The sequence below is a fragment of the Apodemus sylvaticus genome, chromosome 3 (assembly GCF_947179515.1).
Source record: "Apodemus sylvaticus chromosome 3, mApoSyl1.1, whole genome shotgun sequence".
NCBI classification, from domain to species: Eukaryota; Metazoa; Chordata; class Mammalia; order Rodentia; family Muridae; genus Apodemus; species Apodemus sylvaticus.
Genome location: NC_067474.1, coordinates 99,891,691 through 99,911,213, shown reverse-complemented (window position 1 = coordinate 99,911,213; position 19,523 = coordinate 99,891,691). Strand labels below are relative to the sequence as shown.

General features: G+C 43.5%; 1 protein-coding gene across 5 annotated transcripts in view; it reads left to right on the top strand.

The window, feature by feature from the left end:
* Positions 1-19,523, top strand: part of Slc24a2 (solute carrier family 24 member 2) — a 254,322-nt gene that overhangs the window by 196,081 nt on the left and 38,718 nt on the right. For all 5 annotated transcript variants that reach the window (XM_052176727.1, XM_052176728.1, XM_052176726.1 and 2 more), the window contains 2 exons: positions 2,139-2,237; positions 5,669-5,787. In XM_052176727.1, coding sequence (XP_052032687.1) covers positions 2,139-2,237; positions 5,669-5,787 — 218 coding nt within the window. The remainder of the gene's footprint in view (positions 1-2,138; positions 2,238-5,668; positions 5,788-19,523) is intronic.

Here is a 19,523-nt window from a genome sequence, read left to right as displayed (position 1 = left end):
TTCTTCTCTTCCTTTCCTGCTTTCTTTCACTCCCTTCTTTTTCTAGTTCCCAGAATGACTTTCCTTCCCCCTCTTCTTCCCACAATTTACCATGTAGATTAGATAGAAACGGGCAAGTTCAAATCACCTTCCAGGATGAGCGCCTGCCCATCTCCTCATTCTTCCTTTCCATTCTGATGGCCTATGAGTTGGTCAGTTTCCATCACAGTGACAACACTCTTGAGAAAAAAACAACTCAAAATGAGCTAAGATTTATTTTGGCTCCTGATTTCAGAGTTCCCCATCACCTGTTCTTTGCTTGGATCCAAAGGAAGTCACGGCAATGAAAGCCTGGGGCAAAGGCTGCTTGCTTTGTAGTGCCCAGAAGCAACGAGAAGTAACGGGAAAGAGCTAGGGTCTAGTTATTCCTGGCAAACTCATGTCTTCCCCCAACCACACCTTGCCTGCACAGTTTCCACCACCTTTACTGGCCTACTTAAGCATCTAATCCATCAATGAAGTAAACCACTGATAAGGCAAGAGTGAAATCTGTTTGCTCTGAAAATATACTCGGATATGGGGAAAGACAAGACTAATCCCCTAGATATCACTCACCCAATCAAGTTGGTCATCAAAATTAGCTATCACACAGACCATTCCACATTCTGACCTCACCTTCCGTTTCTCATTGCCCTGCCCCTTACCTTTGGGAGCACAGTGTGTAGCTCACTTATTGCCTAGGCCAACACCTTTGTCTAGTAATTTAGGTAATGGCTGACAAGATGGCTCCATGGGTCAGGGGCTGACTACCCAGCCTGACAGCCCACCTTCCATCCCCAGCACCCAAGTGGTAGAAAGAAAACTTACTCCTATGAGCTGTTCATGTATTTGCTGTAGCATGCATATGCCTTCCCAATTTAAAAAAAAAGTTTCAAAATTGCAGTGGATTGAAACACAAATTTAAATTCAGTAGTTTATAATGTTGCTCAAAACACAATTTAAAAGAGAGAGAGAGATTTGTGATAGTGGCTAATGGAGCTGTGAGCAGAAATGTGTCACCTACACATAGGTGTTCACATGTTCGATAACTCTGAATCCATCATAGGAGTCACCATTCTGACCTGCCAGAGTCCCATACTTGGGAAAAGGAGAGCTCGCCTGCTTCATTTGAGCTGCTTCTAACTTGAAAAATAGAATAAGATCCCCCAATAATATGTTGTTAGATAACACAACCAAAAAGAAAGCCCAGTAGGAAATTGTGGGGCCCAGGGTATTTTAAGGAACACATTATGCTGGAATCTATGCAGCAATCAGCTGGTTTAAAATGAGAATCTTTGGTACCTTGAACATTCCCAAGGATGAAAATCACAGATTAAAAGAGAGAAATGTGCTTCGTGTCCCTAATCGCTACACTTTGCATGACTGTTCGTGTGCTTGTCGCATGCATTTACCCATTAATTGTGTCAATGATGGAGAAGAAATGTGCGCTGCTCTTGTGGCACAGCTGTTTACAGTGATTGCTTTGAGCATGGTATTTCTTTTCCAGCACCTTTCCCAAAGTGTCTCTTCTCCAACATGCTCAGTCGATCGTTCTTTGTCCTAAATCCCCAAATGGAATCCGTTGCCGCCTTCATGCTTTAACTGCAGCTGACTCAGCTTTTCTGGAGAGCTGTGATGTCTGGCCCTGACTCCTTTTGGAAGCTGCAATCATGATGAATGCTTGAAAAACAAAGTCAATGTGAAGGACTGCCCGGCTTGGCTTTCCTTCCCAGCCGTTGTCTAAAGCAGATCTGGAATGAGCAATTAATTCTAAAGCAGCTGTAGGTCTTCAGCCTTGTTTGGGGTTTCAGCGGTAGAGGTGGTTTGGGAGGTGATTGGTGTTTTCACGCATTTTGTGAGCAGCTGGAGGGGAGGAAGAGGTCCAAGTCACACCTCCCCTCTATGGTCCGGCAGCTTGCAGATAGATTCTCAGACAGAGAACCGGGCTGAAGAATCCACCAAGGTAAGAACACACCCTGCCCCCATATAGATTGAGAGGCATTTGGGCTGCACCAAATGTGTGGTCACTGCTGTGAGGACTCGTAGAGAGACCACCCACCTGCTTTGGCAATCCTTCTTCCTCACTCTCCTCTCTCTCCTGCCACTTTCTCTTGCTTCAGGGAGGTTCAGAGAAAAAGCTTCAATTCTCCACAAGATCGCCAAGAAGAAATGCCAAGTGGATGAGAATGAGAGGCAGAATGGAGCTGCCAATCATGTGGGTGAGTGAGAGGCCCACCCCTTGTCCTTCCCTGGTGGGTGTGGGGGAGGGGAAGAGAGACAGAACCAGAATGGGAACCCCTGCCCCAATACCAGCTCAGGTCCTTTCTAAACAATTAAATGAGTTCTTCTTCTTCCCCTGGGATAAGGCAGGAATGGACATATATGTCTCCAGTAACACTAAAGGAATCCACAGGGAAGAGTAATTGTAACCAAATCATCAGATTTGACAGGCACTCGGCGTCAGAATGCCACCAAAAAGGAGACATGTTCAAGTCATCCAAGTCATTAACATTTAGCTAGAGGTGAGAGTACTGCTTCTGCATGTTTGGTGATCAGAGTGTATATCTGTGACACTGCTCCCAGCACACACACACACACACATACACACTTACCCAACAGAGTCCTTTTAAATCCATGCCATCTCCTCTTTCTTAAGAATTCAGCACCATCCGTGCTGGGGAGATGCATCAACAGATGAAGTGCTTGCTGTTTGTGAGGACCTAAGTCTAGATCCCAGCACCCACACAAATGCTGGATGGGAATGGTGGGTCCACCTGTACTCTCAGCACTTAGGATCCAGGGACAGAAGATTCCCCAGGGCAAGATAGCTAGCTAGACTTGCCAAATTAACAAATTCTGGTTTCCACAAGAGACCCTTAGTAAATAAAGTGGGTATCAACCTTTAGACTCCATACACATGTGCACACATATACACCAACACATACACACACACACACACACCTACACATGAGCTCACACACATATATATACACAGGCAAAAAAATAAAAAATAAAGCTAGGCAAAAATCAACCTAGGTCTGTCTTGGCTGACTTTTCTAGAACTTCTGTGTGACCAGATTGTGACATTCAGGCATCTTATTTTAACTTGGGACATCATGTTCCTTTTCTCCTGTCTGTAACTATAATATAGCTCTCAATTCTAAATTCAGACTAAATTTAACCTAATCTGGATCTATGCTGTAAATGAAGCTATTGCCCAAGTGACTAAAATTATCTGCAGACAAATCTCAACAGTTTTGCCCTCAAAATACTCCATAGAAGACTTCCTGCCTCTCCTACCATCCTGAATTCTAACCCAGGCAAAATTTCAGCCAAGGAACAGTTAAGAGTCCATTGAATATTTGTGGAGAAAGTGGACAGGAATCAGTTCAAGTGTTAACTAGGATTGGGTTATGAATTGCGGGTTTTTGTCTGATCTTCTCTGCTTCCGTTAACCTGGACACATTTTGCAGAATGAGCAGAATTTTGGTTTTGCATTGCTAAGTCAACAGGAAAGGTCACTGCCTGGCTAAGCTCTGTGTGTGACTTTTTTGGATTCACTTACAAGGGCTACTTTTTCAACTCTTGTTTGTTGGTTTTTCTTTTGAGGGATGAGGTAGCTTGGAATAGAATGGTTTATATGTCTGGGTTCATTCCCAGACCTCCTCTAGCACGCTAGTGAGTGTAGGCTTAGATTTAATCATCCATGACAAATAACCCCAAGGAACGCTCTGCTGGTAGGAACAGTGAAGGACTTGGTAATGAGCGTGAATCAAAAATCTATGCTTTTCCAAACATCAGGATTTATTTTTGTATTTTTGTGACGATAAAGACTGTGGTTGAAAAGCACACTCATTTTATAGGCTGTGCTTGGGAAGTGGATTCTTATTTGTCCACTTCCCAAGCACAGCCTATAAAAGCCCAGGTTCCTACACTTTCCATACCTTCATTTGTACCTCAGGGCAACATGGTTGAACTCATGAGCTTTACCTAGGATTTTCAGTATTTGACTGTTTCAAACCAAACATTTTTATGAAGTTCTTTTTGTTGGAGGGCATAATAGGGTCTTGCTATATAACCCAGGCTGGCCTTGAACCTGTGACAGCTCTCCTACATCTACCTACCTAGTGCTGAGATTTTTAAGCTCTATTTTCTTACATACTAATGATAGAAATATTTGCTCCTTCTGAAATTGCTAAGAAAAAAATCCTACTCTTCCACGAGCATCCTACAATTGCTCTCATCTGGCCCAGCTTAAACAGACTGGTGTCCAGAGACCCTCCTGACTCGTTCCCTCCACACCCTGAACAGAGCTGGTGCCAATAGGATCCTTTCATCGTTCTTTATTTTAAAGATCTCCATTTGTTTTTATGTGTCTATATGTGGCCCACATGCACATAGGTGAACATGGAGCCCAGAATAGAGCACTGGACCACCTAGAACTATAGTTCAAGGGAGTTGTGACCCACATGATACAGGGGCTGGGGACTAAACCCAGTTCTTTGAAAGAGCAGCAAATGCTCTTAACTGCTGAGCAATCTCTGCAGCCTCAATGAGAGACTTTCTGTCTCACTCCTGCTTAAGTCCCAGTTGAACCTAATGGGACCTGAACACTGGTCACCTGGAGAGGCTTCTCTTAGCCCTGGAAAGAAAACTGCAAAAAGCTGTTTCAGTGACAGAGATTCAGATTATTCATTTCTGGCTTGCTCAGGCCCTCGAGTGCTTTTCTCGAACTTCCCAACCTCTCTGTCGGTGAGGCAGTGGTAGCAGCAATGGCGGCCATGGAAACAGTGTCACTATTAGCAGCAGGATATTCTCCAGGCGAGGAAACTGGATGCCACAGAGGTTGAGGCAGTTGCTGACGGTCATACAGCATAAAGTGTAGCACGAGCATAGAAACACAGGTCCATCTGGTTCCTAATGTGACAGAGCCCCAGGGCCTTACCAGGGCCTCCTCCCCGTCTCAGGAAAACGCATCTGCATTTGTTAACCCGAAGCTTCTCTGGCTAGCTCTCTCACTCACCCGTGTTCCTTGTCTCAGTACCCCCACCCCCTTGCTTTTCTTGGAACAGGACACCCTGTGCAGAATGTGCCATTCTCAGGATTGTAAGAAAAGGCAGGTGGCCAAATTCTCTCCCAGCACAGGCAGTTTTGAAGACTGAGTATTAGAGCAGAAAGCAGAGGACCCTGCCTGGCCGACATCCACAATGAACCATTCGGCATACAGGAGCTGTTCCAGCCCAGTGGAAAGGGGGCCTGACACAGATGGCAGACTGATGGTGACAAAGTATAGCCTAGGACATGATACCATGGACAGTGTCTTTTGCAGGGAGGTACGATTGTAGGGGTGATCCAGCTATCTCACAGTCTGTATCTAAATGTCTCAAGGTATGTATCTGTATTCTTGCATGGCCTATCATGTGGCAGCTTATAGGGCCTCCAGTGGTGTCATGTGTGAGCCAGAAACAGCACTATGGAGAGAGACAGCACACTAGGCAGCACAGGCTGTGGTAAAAACCCTTTGCCAATACCCAACACCAGCTTCAGGTCTCAGATGCCTTCTTATCCCCATTTTACAATGCTCGTTCCAACATAGCCCTTTATCCCTGTGGATCCTGATTGTTTTCTTTGTGTTTAAATTATGCCGCAGAAAAAATTGAACTCCCCAACAGCACGAGCACAGAGGTCGAAATGACGCCATCGAGCGAAGCTTCAGAACCTGTCCAGAATGGAAACCTCTCCCACAGCATTGAAGCTGCAGATGCCCCGGTATGATGTCTGACATGACAGTCCAGCTTCCTTGGTGGCCCAGCTCCCAGCTGAATGGACACCAAGGGGGATCTGGTTCATATATGTGTCTTCTCCGGGGCCGCACATGGGGCCACTTCTTTTTACATTGAATGAACACCAAAACTCTCTAAGCTATTGTCATCTTAGAATCTGGAAATGGAAAGGCAGGCAGTAATGTATGGTAAAGTTTGATGGCTATGGTTTTAAATCCAGTGCTAAATAGCAAAGAACTCACAATCTTCATACCTTTATGAGATCTTTTATCTCTGTGTTGACATTAATATCCTTTGGCCCCGCCCAGAGTTCAACCACAATCTGGAAGTAATAATACCTAGCATCTATAAAAGACCTACTATGTGCCCATATGTGGTGCTAGATACTTTAGAAATGACCATCTTCATGCCTCACAGATGAAGGTTCTGGCATTGGTACCGTACAGCTGAGGAAGTCATGCTAGCTGAGATGAAGTGGTTAACTGGGTTAACTAGTTGCAAGTAGTGAGTGGAGACTTCATCTCAGACATGTCCAAGTGCAGTCCCTGAGCCAATTCCACCATGAGTACTGCCTTTAGACCACAGTTGCTCAAACCATGGGTGTAGCCAGTATACATGGGTGTAGCCATGGTCCAGTGGCCATGGAAAACCTGATACACCTGAACGGAGTGCTGGGGGTGAAATAGGACGGGTGGTCAAGAGAAATACAGAGCCAAGACAAAGTTTTCTGATCAAGGCTCAAAGTTTAATTTCCAGCCCTGTGTTTATATAGGCAAACCCAAAGACCCATCCTTTGTTTCAGCTGGGTTCTGTTGCTTTGTTTCAGCTGGATTCTGTTGTAAAACAAGCTCAGCAGGCGATCAGATCTTCAAAGCTCAGGCAGGAAAATACAAATGCATCGAAGCCAAGAACCTACTCCAGAAAGGTTGTAAAAACTGTGGGAGATTTGTTTAGTCTACTGGAGGCTGGGGGAAGGGCACAATCCCCCTTGTTTATTTTTTAAAGATAAGCTGGACAGGAAGCACAAGATACCTGTACTCCATGATCCCATCTAGGAAATATGGTGGCTAGGTGGCCATGTCTGTCTTAAGTCTGGGTCTACATTGCTCCTTCTTACCCGTCGTGGAAAACAAGCTCAGGTTGTTGGCGTTTGTTTGGACAACCGCAGCCTTTTAGTGTTTGTTTAGACAAACACACGCCTTTTGGCTTTGCCCCAGTCTTAGGTCACTAGGAGCTCAAGAACTGCAGTTACCTGTCTCTGACCACCGCCTTCATAAGCACACCTTTTCCCATTCAGCCCAAAACCCTGAAGGACATATGTGTATGCATTCAATGCATTTCTTTATAGTGATGATAACTGCCTTTATAGGGTGAATAACTGAGCTTGCTGAAGGTGATCCTGTGTGAAGGCAACCAGTCTGCTTAAGATGCAAAGTCAAAAGTTAAAAGCAACAGGATTAAAGTTGTCTTCAGGAATGTGGTATTCAATTTAGCTGCAAATTGGCAGAGATCAAACACAAAGTCTAGCTACCAGGTATATGGGGTCGTGACTTTGAGAATTAATAGAAAGCACTCTCAGGTAAGAGTGGAAACCACACTCCAAGTTAACTCAGCTGACTCATAAGGATTTTGAGCCGTCTTCATGATTGGTATCTCCAATATTGGATTGTTTTCTAGACCAATAATTGGTCACATTAAAGGAAAGAGAAGAGTTATTATAACTTCTCCTTTTGATTAATTTTTCTAAGTCAGTTTCCACACTCTCCATGTTCTCTGTCCCACAGGGTCTAGAATCTTGAGGCAAGTTATCTTGTCCAATCTGGGATATAGGCAAGCAAAAGTGGGTCAGGAACATATGTCCAATACAGCTTTCCTGTCACCATTGTCAGGGTACTCAGCAATATCACCGTCAGCATCATTCTCTGTCCCTGCATCAGCACGTCACACCAATCACCACGGAGGCTAGCGTGCTCCTTCAGCATCCTGAGGCAAAAACACAAACATGCCCTCTTCCCCAATACCTGATCGGGATCATGTCGTATGCCAGTAAGTGGATCCTTCCATTTCACCAAGGCATAAGTATACTTGTTGTAGGGTGCCATAGACATTCAGCAGAGAGTTCCTTGGCATCCAAATTTAGAAAAATTAAGATTAAAAAGCATAAAAATAATATGGTATATGGGGATATAATTCCCCCTTTTTTTATTTTTTTAAAGAAGATGTTTTAAAGTTCCACAATACCTTGTCCTTTAGGATAATAAGGAATCCCAGTAATATGGGTAATATTAAATTGTTGACAAAACATCTCAAATGCTTGACTGTAATAACCAGTTCCATTATCTGTTTTAATCTGATTTGGAACACCAAGCATAGAAAAAACAATACAGGCAATGACTAATTACATTTTTAGTTGCTTCTCCTGTTAAAGCAGGAACTAGAAACCCTGAAAAGGGGTCAATAGTCACGTGTGCATATTTTACTTTTCTAAAATGAGAAATATGAGTATCATCCATTTGCAATAATTAATAAGTCCTTTATGATGAACGCCATTATGTGGTGCAAGTAGAAATTAAGGACTCTGAGAAGAATTCTTTACAATTTGATGTGCACATTCTCTAGAAATACCAAATTATTGTCTCAAGCCATTACTATTTTGATGATGTAAAGAATGAGATTATAAGGCCAACTGTTCCTGTGTAAGGCCTATAATCTGCCTGGGATACAAATCTGCTGTGGCATTGCCCTAAGGGGTCTTGTCCAGGCAACCCAGGATGAGCTCTTAAATGTCAAAAGACAGTCCTTTAAAGGAACAGTACTTTTTCTTAACTTGAATTGTATTTGCATAAATAATTGCAAAATCTGAGAATTAGCAGTATCTAAAAAAAAAAAAGAAACAATTCCAAGCAATTGTAAGCCATGAGCTATACATTTGTTATCAGTATACAAATTCAAAGCTTGATTTTTCAATATTTTAAAAACGGTGGCTACAGCATGTTACTCAATTATTTGTGCTGAAGTAGAGGGAAACTTCAAGAGAATAACCATGTGATCCAGTCACATATGCTTCTCTCCCATAGATGAGCTGTTTATAAATACACTGGAAGTATTCTTTATGGGATGCATGCACAAATTTAAAGAAAATACAAAAGCATGCATAGAAGCAAAATTTAACTACTTGTCTTTTGGATAATGATTGTCAATTTTGCCTAAAAAGTTTTGCCATGCAATAGGCCAAATATCAGTATTCTTCAATAACCAATTTAATTACTGTTTGGAATAAGGAATAAATGATTCATCAGATTCTTAAGACATTCTTTCCAAAATACTTTCAAGATTCTATCCTACAATTCTTTATTAACACCACAACAGCTTTACAATAGGATGTTAAAACTTTTCTTGAAGATGAAGAAAGAAGAATCCACATAAATGCTCCCTTTGCCAAAGAATTGCTGTGGGCACACAACATAAACAGCCAGCAATTGATTATCTGCAAAGCTATTCATCTCTCACCACTTAATTTGCATCCCCTTTGAGAACATCAAACAAAGGCTTAATTCCTCCTGTAGTGAGCTGAAGGTGAGGTCTTAGTTATAGAAGCTTTTTAAAGTAAGTAACCTAACTTTTCTTATTTGAATTTTCTGTGCCACAATTTGTTTAGGATATAACTGATTCCCCAAATATTGAAAAAGATATTGCCTTTGAATCTTTTCTGGAGCAACAACTACTCCAAAATTTTAAAGCTCGTTGTGTTAAAGCAAAGCCTTGTAGTAAAACTCCATCAAAGGAATCAACTAATAAAATACTCTCCATATAATGAATAATATACACTGAAAGATTCAAAGTCCTAACTTCTTGTATTGAGGCAGAAGCAAATAATTTTTTACATAATTTCCTGAGGCAAAAGTTTCCAATGATGTTGATTCATAGGCTCTTTAAAATTACAAACTCATTAAAAGCAAACCCTTTACAATCATCAGGATGCAAAGGAATATAAAAAAAAAACAATCTTCCAAACCTATAATAATTCTATATGCATTTCCTAAAATAGTATAGCGTAGGCGAGCAGGGTTTTAATGCCTTCATAAGTTCCATAGCCTCATTAACCTTTCATAAATCTTAAATTTGAACTCTGTTCTGAACAACACCTTGATAGATCTGTAATAATGATGTTTCAGCCTGAAACTTCCTAGGAAGGGTTTGCAAGACAAAAGCCTCTGCTGAAGCTGCTCTACTATTTGAACTCAAATGTAAATATTTATGATACTCTCCCAAAAAGGTTGCAGCCATAGCCAAACCCTGATTTTATGAGGGTCCAATAACAAAAGGAACCCCTGCTTGAGGGTTCCCCTCCAAAATTTCTGCCATCTGCTTTTTTAGCAGTCTATTCACAAAGTCCTGAAACAGTTCATCAGGAGCCTGTTTGATACCAAATAAATCCCCACTGAGATCTCCTTTCCAATCTTGGGGAGTTAAATTTTGCTTCTACCACTGTATCCAATAAAGCTTGTATAAAAGGGGAAGCAGGCCCATACTGGCCACAGCTATTTTTAACTTTTATTGCTCTGATAATCATCCTAATTACAAATATAAGTGACTTTAGAATCCTAAGTCTGCAATTGAACTACAAACTGCAGCCCATGGAACACTGGCAACTTAACTATAATTTTTAAGTCTCTTTTGCAATATTAGAGCATAACCACAATTTTGGAAAGCAAAACCCAATTTTAAACAATCCATTCTCTTTAAATCAATACCAAAAGCATTACTTTCACATTACAAAGTTTGGGTGCCAGTTCTTATATGTGAATGCATGACAGTGCAACTTTTAATATCTCATTAAAGAGACATTGTCTTAAATCTTATCTTTTATAAGTCTAATTTCTAGGATATGACTTACATAAAATATTATCCCAATTTACAAGTATCTTTAGAGACCTGGTTTCCTGAACTGGTTCATACCACGGGTTGTTGTTTAAAATGACTCCAACCGAAAGAGGAACACTCCTCCACTGCTGGTAGGGTTGCAAATTGGTACAACCACTCTGGAAATCAGTCTGGCAGTTCCTCCAAAAACTGGGCACCTCACTTCCAGAAGATCCTGCTATTCCACTCCTGGGCATATACCCAGAAGATTCCCCAGCATGTAATAAGGATACATGTTCCACTATGTTCATAGCAGCCCTATTTATAATTGCCAGAAGCTGGAAAGAACCCAGGTATCCCTCAACAGAAGATTGGATGCAAAAAATGTGGTATATCTACACAATGGAGTACTATTCAGCCATTATAAACAATGAATTCATGAAATTCTTAGGCAAATGGATGGAGCTGGAGAACATCATACCAAGTGAGGTAACCCAGACTCAAAAGATGAATCATGGTATGCACTCACTAATAAGTGGGTGTTAACCTAGAAAACTGGAATACCCAAAACATAATCCACACATCAAATGAGGTTCAAGAAGAACGGAGGAGTGGCCCCTTGTTCTGGAAAGACTCAGTGAAGCAGTATAGGGCAAAACCAGAACAGGGGAGTGGGAAGGGTTGGGTGGGAAAACAGGGGGAGAGAAGGGGGCTGATGGGACTTTTGGGGAGTAGGGGTCTAGAAAAGGGGAAATCATTTGAAATGTAAATAAAAAAATATATCGAAGGAAAAAAAAGAAAAAGAAAGAGCAAAGGAAAAAAAATGACTCCAGCCCTGAGTTACCAGTTTTAAGCTAAATTTCTGTTGCTAACATTACAAAATTTTAATACCCCATAACCTATAGGCTAATACTCTATAGCCAAGACATGCAGAACATTTCTATACCTTTAAAACCAGTCAGAAACAAAAATGAAGCGGCTACACAAATCTTACATATTTAGACCAAACAAAATTTTCCTTTTACTAGCTATAATTTCAAGAAAAAAAAAGCACCTTGTCACTTGCTGAACCTAATGATCACAAATGCAGAGATTTTTCTAGGACAAAACAACTATCAGCCTACTTGCCCTGAGAAGCTTCTGGCCCCTTTAAAAGCAGCTTTTTCTCCAGCTGTGCTTGATTCCCAGCTAAAGGTGCAGGGCAACCTATCTTATCAGTTTCTTCTGTGCATACTGAGACTAAATCAAGAGATGGGTAGCCAGCAGAAAAAGTTTTAACCATTTTTCCTTTTCAACATGAAACATAGGACAACAGTCATTCAAACAATGAAACAAAAAACAGACATAAATTGACACGTGGTGGACAGATTGGTACACTAAAGACAGACAGTACACAGAGAGGGAAGAGAACTTAATGTAACCAGTACTAAGAATATCTTCAGTAGGAGACAGAAAGGAAGCAGGATGTCTCCTGATTTCCCCCTGTCCCTAGGAGAGCTCTGAAATCTGTTTTCCTTCTTTTTTTGCTAACAAGTCGCAGACAGGAGACAACTGATTTTCTGAGACCTACATTCATTCTCTCTGTCTCTCTGTCTCTCTGTCTCTCTCTCTCTCCTCTCCTCTCCTCTCCCTCCTCTCCCCCTCCCTCTCATGTCATTTGTATATTTACCGTTCCCACTTCTAGGAGCCATGCACAGCATAAATATACTTGAACTAAGAATTTTTCTAACATCTGTGGTGTTTTGTTGGTTTTTGTTTTTACTATATTTTATTTTATTTTATACGCTACTCCTCTTGCCTGAAGCAGCTCTTACCTGTCGACAAGTGCCTATATAGAATTCCCCAGCCCAATTCGCTGTCACACCCTAGATGATAATCAGTGTTGGGCTGATACTGACTCAGTCTAGCCTGTATCCTTTTTGCACCCTTGCAATGGACAGCCCTCAAAAAATGAAATTTTTAGCAATAACATTAATGCTGTTTGTTGCGCACCATGAAGGATGCCATAATTTATTCCATTTTCTGTGGAGCTCCACCAAAGACAGAGTCACTCAGTTAATCTCTCCTGCTTTATCAAGCCCCTCCTTTGGGCACCACCTGTAGCCATCCAGTGGACAAGGATAACCAGTACACCTGAATGGGGCGGGGAGGGACTGGGGATGAAATAGGACGGGCAGACGGGCAGACTAGAGAAATATAGAGCCAAGACAAAATTCTCTGATCAAGGCTCAAAGTTTAATTTCCAGCCCTGTGTTTATATAGGCAAACCCAAAGACCCATCCTTTGTTTCAGCTGGGGGGTTCTTTTGTAAAACAAGCTCAGCAGGCGGTCAGATCTTCAAAGCTCAGGCAGAAAAGTGCAAATGCATAGAGGCCAGGCACTGACTCCAGCCAGGTTGTAAAAACCTTGGGAAATTTGTTTCACCTACTGGGGGCTGGGGGAGGGGCACAGGTGGGCAGAACCAAGTGGTGCTTGCTGGGGGTTTGGGTCTCCTGTGAGCCAGAACTTCTAAAGCATGGGGCCTCCGTTTTGCATCTCATCAAGTATTCTCCATCAAAGCTTTCACAGATAGAACTGCACTTCCAAATTCTGGAGTGGGTGGGGAGGATGGTGATTCTGACTTTTGAGTGCTGTAGTAAGGCCCAAGACGTGGAATGGAATTGGCTTCCTGGTGATGATGGTGCTTCTGGCCAAAGGACCATACCTTAAATAGCATCAGCCTAAAGTTTGCAAGCAGTCTTGTCCTGGAATTTTTCCCAATGAGCTGATATACAGATCTCACAAAGAGAACCGAGCCTATGGCCAGTGTGTTCTAGTATCTCCTTTTATGTCAGGAAATGCTCTGCAATAGGGGCAGTCTGCCTTCTGGAAAAGGTGTGTAACTGCTTGCCTGCTGCCCCTCATCTCTAAGAGTAATTTAGAAGGACATTCTCAACATTTATCTGAAGAGAGCTTCTGCTCTCTCTGCCCTTGTGTCCTCTGCCTTCCAGCTTCTCACCCTCCTGCCCGGAGCACTGGGCTGCCACCCCGTCAGCTCAGCCCTGATCATCTGGCAGAGTGGCGGCTTATGTCCACATGGATAAGCAGCATGTGGTGGCAGGAGGCAGGCCCCAAGGACATCTGGCTGCCCTCGGCCTGGCACAGTCACAGGTGTGCACAGGGACATCTCATCACCATGCCACTCCATCTGGCTGGCCAAGGGTCATCTGTGTCCCTTCAAGGGAGGACCTTGCTGCAGGGGAGTGAAAGTCTCAATGACCCTGGTCTGTTGAGATGCCCCAGGTTTCAGTGCATGGAGATGGGCAGATTTGTGTGCTGTGCTGACTGGACTGGAGAGCAGTCAAGCTATCAAAGTCATCATGATAGCTGACTACATGGTGACCTGCTGATTTGTTCCAAAGCCACAGGGCGAGCTGCCAGCCTGACTGAGTACTCATGTTCCCCTTCTCCTCCTCCTTTTCCTCTATCCTCCTCCTCCTCCTCCTTCTCCTCCTCTTCTTCCTCCTCCTCTTCTTCCTCCTCTTCCTCTCCCTTCTTAAAGCACAAATTCTGAAAATACTGCCTCATTGGTGCTATTGTAAGAGCTAAATGTGCCTTTGGCATAGAGCCACATGCTAGCTGCTTCTATCGTATGCCCAAACTCATTGCTTAAACATCATTCACCCCTTTCTTAAAGAATTCCTTGTAGGTAAGTGAAGGGGCATTGTATAAGTATACAATTTTAGTGAGTATTGGTGATATAAATAAGTCAGCCAACAAGCATTTGGTAGTTAATAATGGCCCAGATTAATCATACAGGGCTCTGAACACAGTGCTCTGTGAGCCTGCCCCACCAAAAAATAAAAATAAAAATAAAAAATAAAAAATAAATTCTAGCTGGGGAATATATGAAAACTCTGTAGAACATGCATCATTTGAGCTTGGCATTAATAGATGAAAGGAATTTGTCACTCAAAGAATAAAAGTGAAATAACAACCTATACAGGTGTCAAAAACGTATTTAGTGATTGCTGAGCAAAATGGTCGATCTGGAGACTGAAAACCAAGGTTCTGCCTACTTTATGGGTTCTTCTTCCTTCCCCCCTTCTCCACCCCTTTCCCACTCTTTCAACTCTCTACACTACTCTCTAACTCTCTAACACAAGTACTTGACAGCCCTGACTAACAACCAACAACCCACCGCACCTCCTGAGACCTTCCCATTTTTATACCCTTTGAAAAATCCCCAAACGTCACAGTCACAGAAACTGTCTACTGCTGGCAGAATCACACCCCTGCTAGAGCACAACGCAAGTCATAGTCAGCTGCTATGGCTGACTATGACAGTCTGAAGCGGCCCCATCTCTCACACCTGGGATTAAAACAAAACTATATTCCCATAATATTTCTGTGTTTTTTAAAGAATCCGAAATTTCACCAGAAAGTGCAAACTGGCTTGAGGTTCTTCACCCACCCATCAGACCAGAAGGCTGTCAGTGTTCGTCTGGGCCATCAGTGTACTGAGCCCTGAGCAGTCCACATGAGACTGATGGCCACAGGGGCAGAGCGTGAAGGAGGATGAGGGCACAGGGAAGTGCAGAGCCCTCTGGAAAGCCTTGCTGAGAGGGTGTCCTTCAAACTGAGATGGAGCCTGCCAAAGGCACAGCAATAGGGGGCAAAACATGAGCTTGGCATATTTGGAGACACGAGCAGGAAGGCAGGCCTTTAGACGGTGGGACGTTGGTTCTTCTCGGGCAGCCACAAGCCACTGGGCATCCCAGTTGTGGTTTGCACTACGAGAATGTCCTTGAGGTTGCATCCAGTCTGTGTTTAAAGCAATAATGAGGCAGAGCTTGGAGAGGTGCAGGAGACCCAGAGGAGGACATAAGTGTACATCACGAAGCATGCTGTGAGTGCTGGCCAGCTCCTGAGAGTGCGGAGCCTTAAAGGATTTAGAGAACAATGGCAACTTCTGGGTGTTTTGCAGTGAGAAGGCTCATCTTATCCAAGAAGGGACCAGGTAGTTAGAGGTGTAGGTTGGTAGTAGGGCACTTGCCTAGCATACGCAGGGCCCGGATTCCAGGCCATGAGCCACAAAAATGAGGGGAGGGCAGAATAGAAAAGGAGCAGACACAGAAAAGCAAGTCAAGCACCCAGACGCTCGTGGATATGTGTGTTTGGGTCCATGAGCCTGTGTCTGCATGACCCAAGGGGCTAGAATGGTTTATACATTTTCAAAATGTTTTTGTGAAAAAGAGAAGCAGGAACATATGGAACAGGGACCATATGGACCCCAAAGCCTGAAATATTTACTGTCTAGCCCTTTGTGGAGCGCGGGGGAGGGGTACTGCTCGTGCCCAATATAGACCATCTGTAGTCTCTAAAGAGAAAGCTCTCCTATACTGATTTGGAACAGTCTTCGGTAGGCGTTGTTAAGTGAAAAGGCACTGTGCCAAAGTGTATCCTAGATTGTGAGATTCGGCAGAACACTGTCTGATACGTGAAAGGAAAAAGAGGGAACAAGCAGGCAAGCCTTTGTTGGGACGCTGCTGGAGGACTCAGCAGTGCCAGTCACCGCCACACACTTCTCTGATGTGGGTTTTGCACTTTGTACCAGGTAATTGTGCTGCCTGGTCAAAAAAATTTTTTTAAAAATTAAAAATGAAGATAAAAATACCGATGGGTTAAATTAGGAACAGGGATGTAAATCGGTAGGTAGAGTGCTTGCCTAGCACATACGAAGCCCTGGCTTCAACCCCCCAACACTACAAAAAGGGCATGCCTGTAATCCCAGCATCTGGGAGGTGGAGGAGATGAAAGGATTAGAACTTCAAACTCATCCTCCAATATATGGTGATGATGATGGATCAAATTAACACATTATTCATTAATCATTCAAACAAGCTACGGTGGACCACCGGAGTCCAAGCCCCAGCCCTTCTTACCAACTGTGTGGCCTACAGCAAGGCACTAAACCTCTCTGTTCTCCACATTTCTTCTCAGTGAAACAGTAATTTAAAAAAAAAATGAAAAGAAAAGCTTATCTTGTAATGTTAGTGTGAGGCTTGGCTGCTCTTTAAACAGTTACTGGTATATAGAAAGCACCTCACTAAAGTTTATTAAAGTTAGCAATGCTTAGAAAAGTCCTTTTCGGTTGGCTACTAAGTAGCAGAGATGACAGGGCTCTCAACCAAGTACTGGTTATAAGGTAAAGCATGGCTGGATTTCAGAGTTATTTCTAAGCCAAAATTGAGAAGCTATGATAAAAACTGACCATAGAAAAACAGAAAATTCAGTTTAAATATTCATTACGCATGGATCAATTAATAAAGTGGTTCATTTTAATAATTAAATAAAAAAGGAAAAACAGGAAAAGGGGTGCTATAGGGAAGGCTGGGGTGCCTGACTGAGAGGATTGGGTGAAGGTGTGGATTAGGGTAACTACTCCAGGGTAAGAGTAAAACAAGATCTGCAGTCAGGAAACTCTCGCCTCTTGGCACAGACTTGCAGAAATGACTCGGTGGCTCGGTTTTGTTATTTCTGTGTTTTTCTAAATTGTATCTTTATCAAGTTCCATGGCAAGTGAAGTGTGCATCCTAACTTTATCCGTGAAAATCCTGAGCCCATGTTCCACGCTCATTGCTGCCCTTCTCCTGGGAGTTTAGCCCATCTCCTTAATCAACCTGCTATGTCTAAAATCCAGGTTTGCAAGTGAATTTCAGCTCTACACCTTGGGCCAGGGGTTTCTCCAGCACAGTCATTTCACGACCCATGACTGAGACGAACATATGAAAAAAATCCCGCACGTAGACCACAAGCGCTGTGCGGCAGGCTTGCTGCATGCTAGTCCGTGCAGTTACAGGGGACCCAACCTTCTCTGCCCTTCAGTTCTGAGTCTCTTCTCACCTGATGAGCCTCTGCTGCAGAGGAGTGAGGCGCAGCCCCCCCATGAGTTTGCAGCCTGCCCAAATTTTAAATGAGGATCATTTCCCTAGGCAGAGACCCTAATGTTTTCTTACATTTTTAATTCTGCCACTCTGGGGACAGCTTGCTTAGCTAGTATGAGGTTGGGGGGGGGTTCCCTGGATAGGAACCCAAGGACTGAGGAGTTGAGGGGACCACCTCACTGGATTTTAATTTTGTACTCTAGACAACACACAGCATGCTTTGTGATGTGCCTCCTTGCTGCTGTGAGGCATCTGAACTCTGCAGATACACAAAGCAAAGGTCGGGGTCTAGCTAAAGAGCTCACTGGTTTAAATCGCTCCTGCTTTTTCTTTTACTCTGAAACAGCTATATAGTCTCAAAGTCCTGGAACTCACTCTGTAAACCAAGCTAGCCTTGAACCCAGAGCTCTACCTGAAGGATGATTAAGGATTCAGCAGGATGATGAAGTAGGGGGAATATAGGGGTTAGGTGAGAATATAGGTGAGTTAGGTGAGTGTGGCTAGGCGGCGTGGGGGAAGGTGTCCAGGCGGGCCCTTGCCTGGGCACTTCTGCCCCTAAGGGACCACACACACACAGACATGGTATAGAATAGAGTTTATTCAGAATAGGGGATGGGAGTTAGTGGGAGAGAGAGAGAGAGGTAGAGAGAGAGAGAGAGAGAGAGAGAGAGAGAGAGAGAGAGAGGAGAGAGAGGAGAGAGAGAGAGAGTGGAGGGAGTGGAGGCCGGCCATGACCACATGGAGGGGGGAGAAGAGCCCCAGGGGCAGAGAGGTGAGAGTATGTGGGAGAGCGGTGAGCAAAGAGAGAGAGGAGGAGCAAGTAGCCCCTCTTATAGTGGGCCAGATCTCTGGGGCAGGGCATATCTGGCTATTGCCAGGTAGGTGTAGGGTGGAGCTTACACAAAACCCCAACACTACCTGCCTCTGCCTCCTGAGTCCCGGGATTAAAATGTGAATGGCCATACCTAGCAATGCACCATAAAGCGGCTATTTCTCTTTGCTCAGCTCTGATGTCATTTCATCAGACTGCTCTGTCCTTAAAGAGGCAAGTCTTAACTGTCCTTGTTTTGGTTGAGGCCCAGATATAGCCATGGGTAAGAAAATTCATGTGAGAAAATTGCATCCCTGGATAGAAGGATGGATGGATGGATGGATGGATGGATGGATGGATGGATGGATGAGCAGACAGATGGAGAGATAGACTGTAAAATGCAGGCTCTGTTCTTGTGTTCTCACCTTATAATTTGAATAGCACCATACTCTGTTAAAGCCCTTGTTTTTTGCATTTTAGAGCTCAGTTCTGATTTATCTCTTCCTAGTGTATCTCTTCCTTCCTTAAACCCGACAGGGTTTTCAGGACCTGACTTCTGCAGTCCCCATTCAGAGACGGAGTAAAGGATGAACAGGGGAAATGGGACACACGTGACTGTTTAAATCTCTCCTTTAAAAAAGAATTAAATGCTTAAAAATATCTCCTGCCCCTTAAATCTAGGTTTCCAAGGGTGCTTTAGAAAAACAAGTGCCATTTTTCAAGGTTTATCATTTACTGCAGCTTGGTGCTGTTGTGATCTAAGGGCTCTCTGGAAAGACTTGATAACGCAAGTGACTCAGATTGCCAGGTGTCATGGGAATTTCCAAAATTACCCACGCAGGTGGTGCCTGGGATCCATATTTTCTGTTTCTTCTGCAAATCATTACCCTTAACATAACAGCAAACATCTCTCTCCACGGTGATGGGGTTCTGCACAGGGACCCCACACTCTCCTGTTAATTAGCAGGGGAGGGTGTGTGTGGATAGGAACAGATAAAGCACTGTGGAAGTTTAGAAACACCTTCATTTTCCTCTATCATCGAAATCGTCTGCCTCTTGGAATAGCCATGGAGCACAGTGAGAGGATTCTGATAGCCATGAGGAAGTGGCACAGCCAGGCCA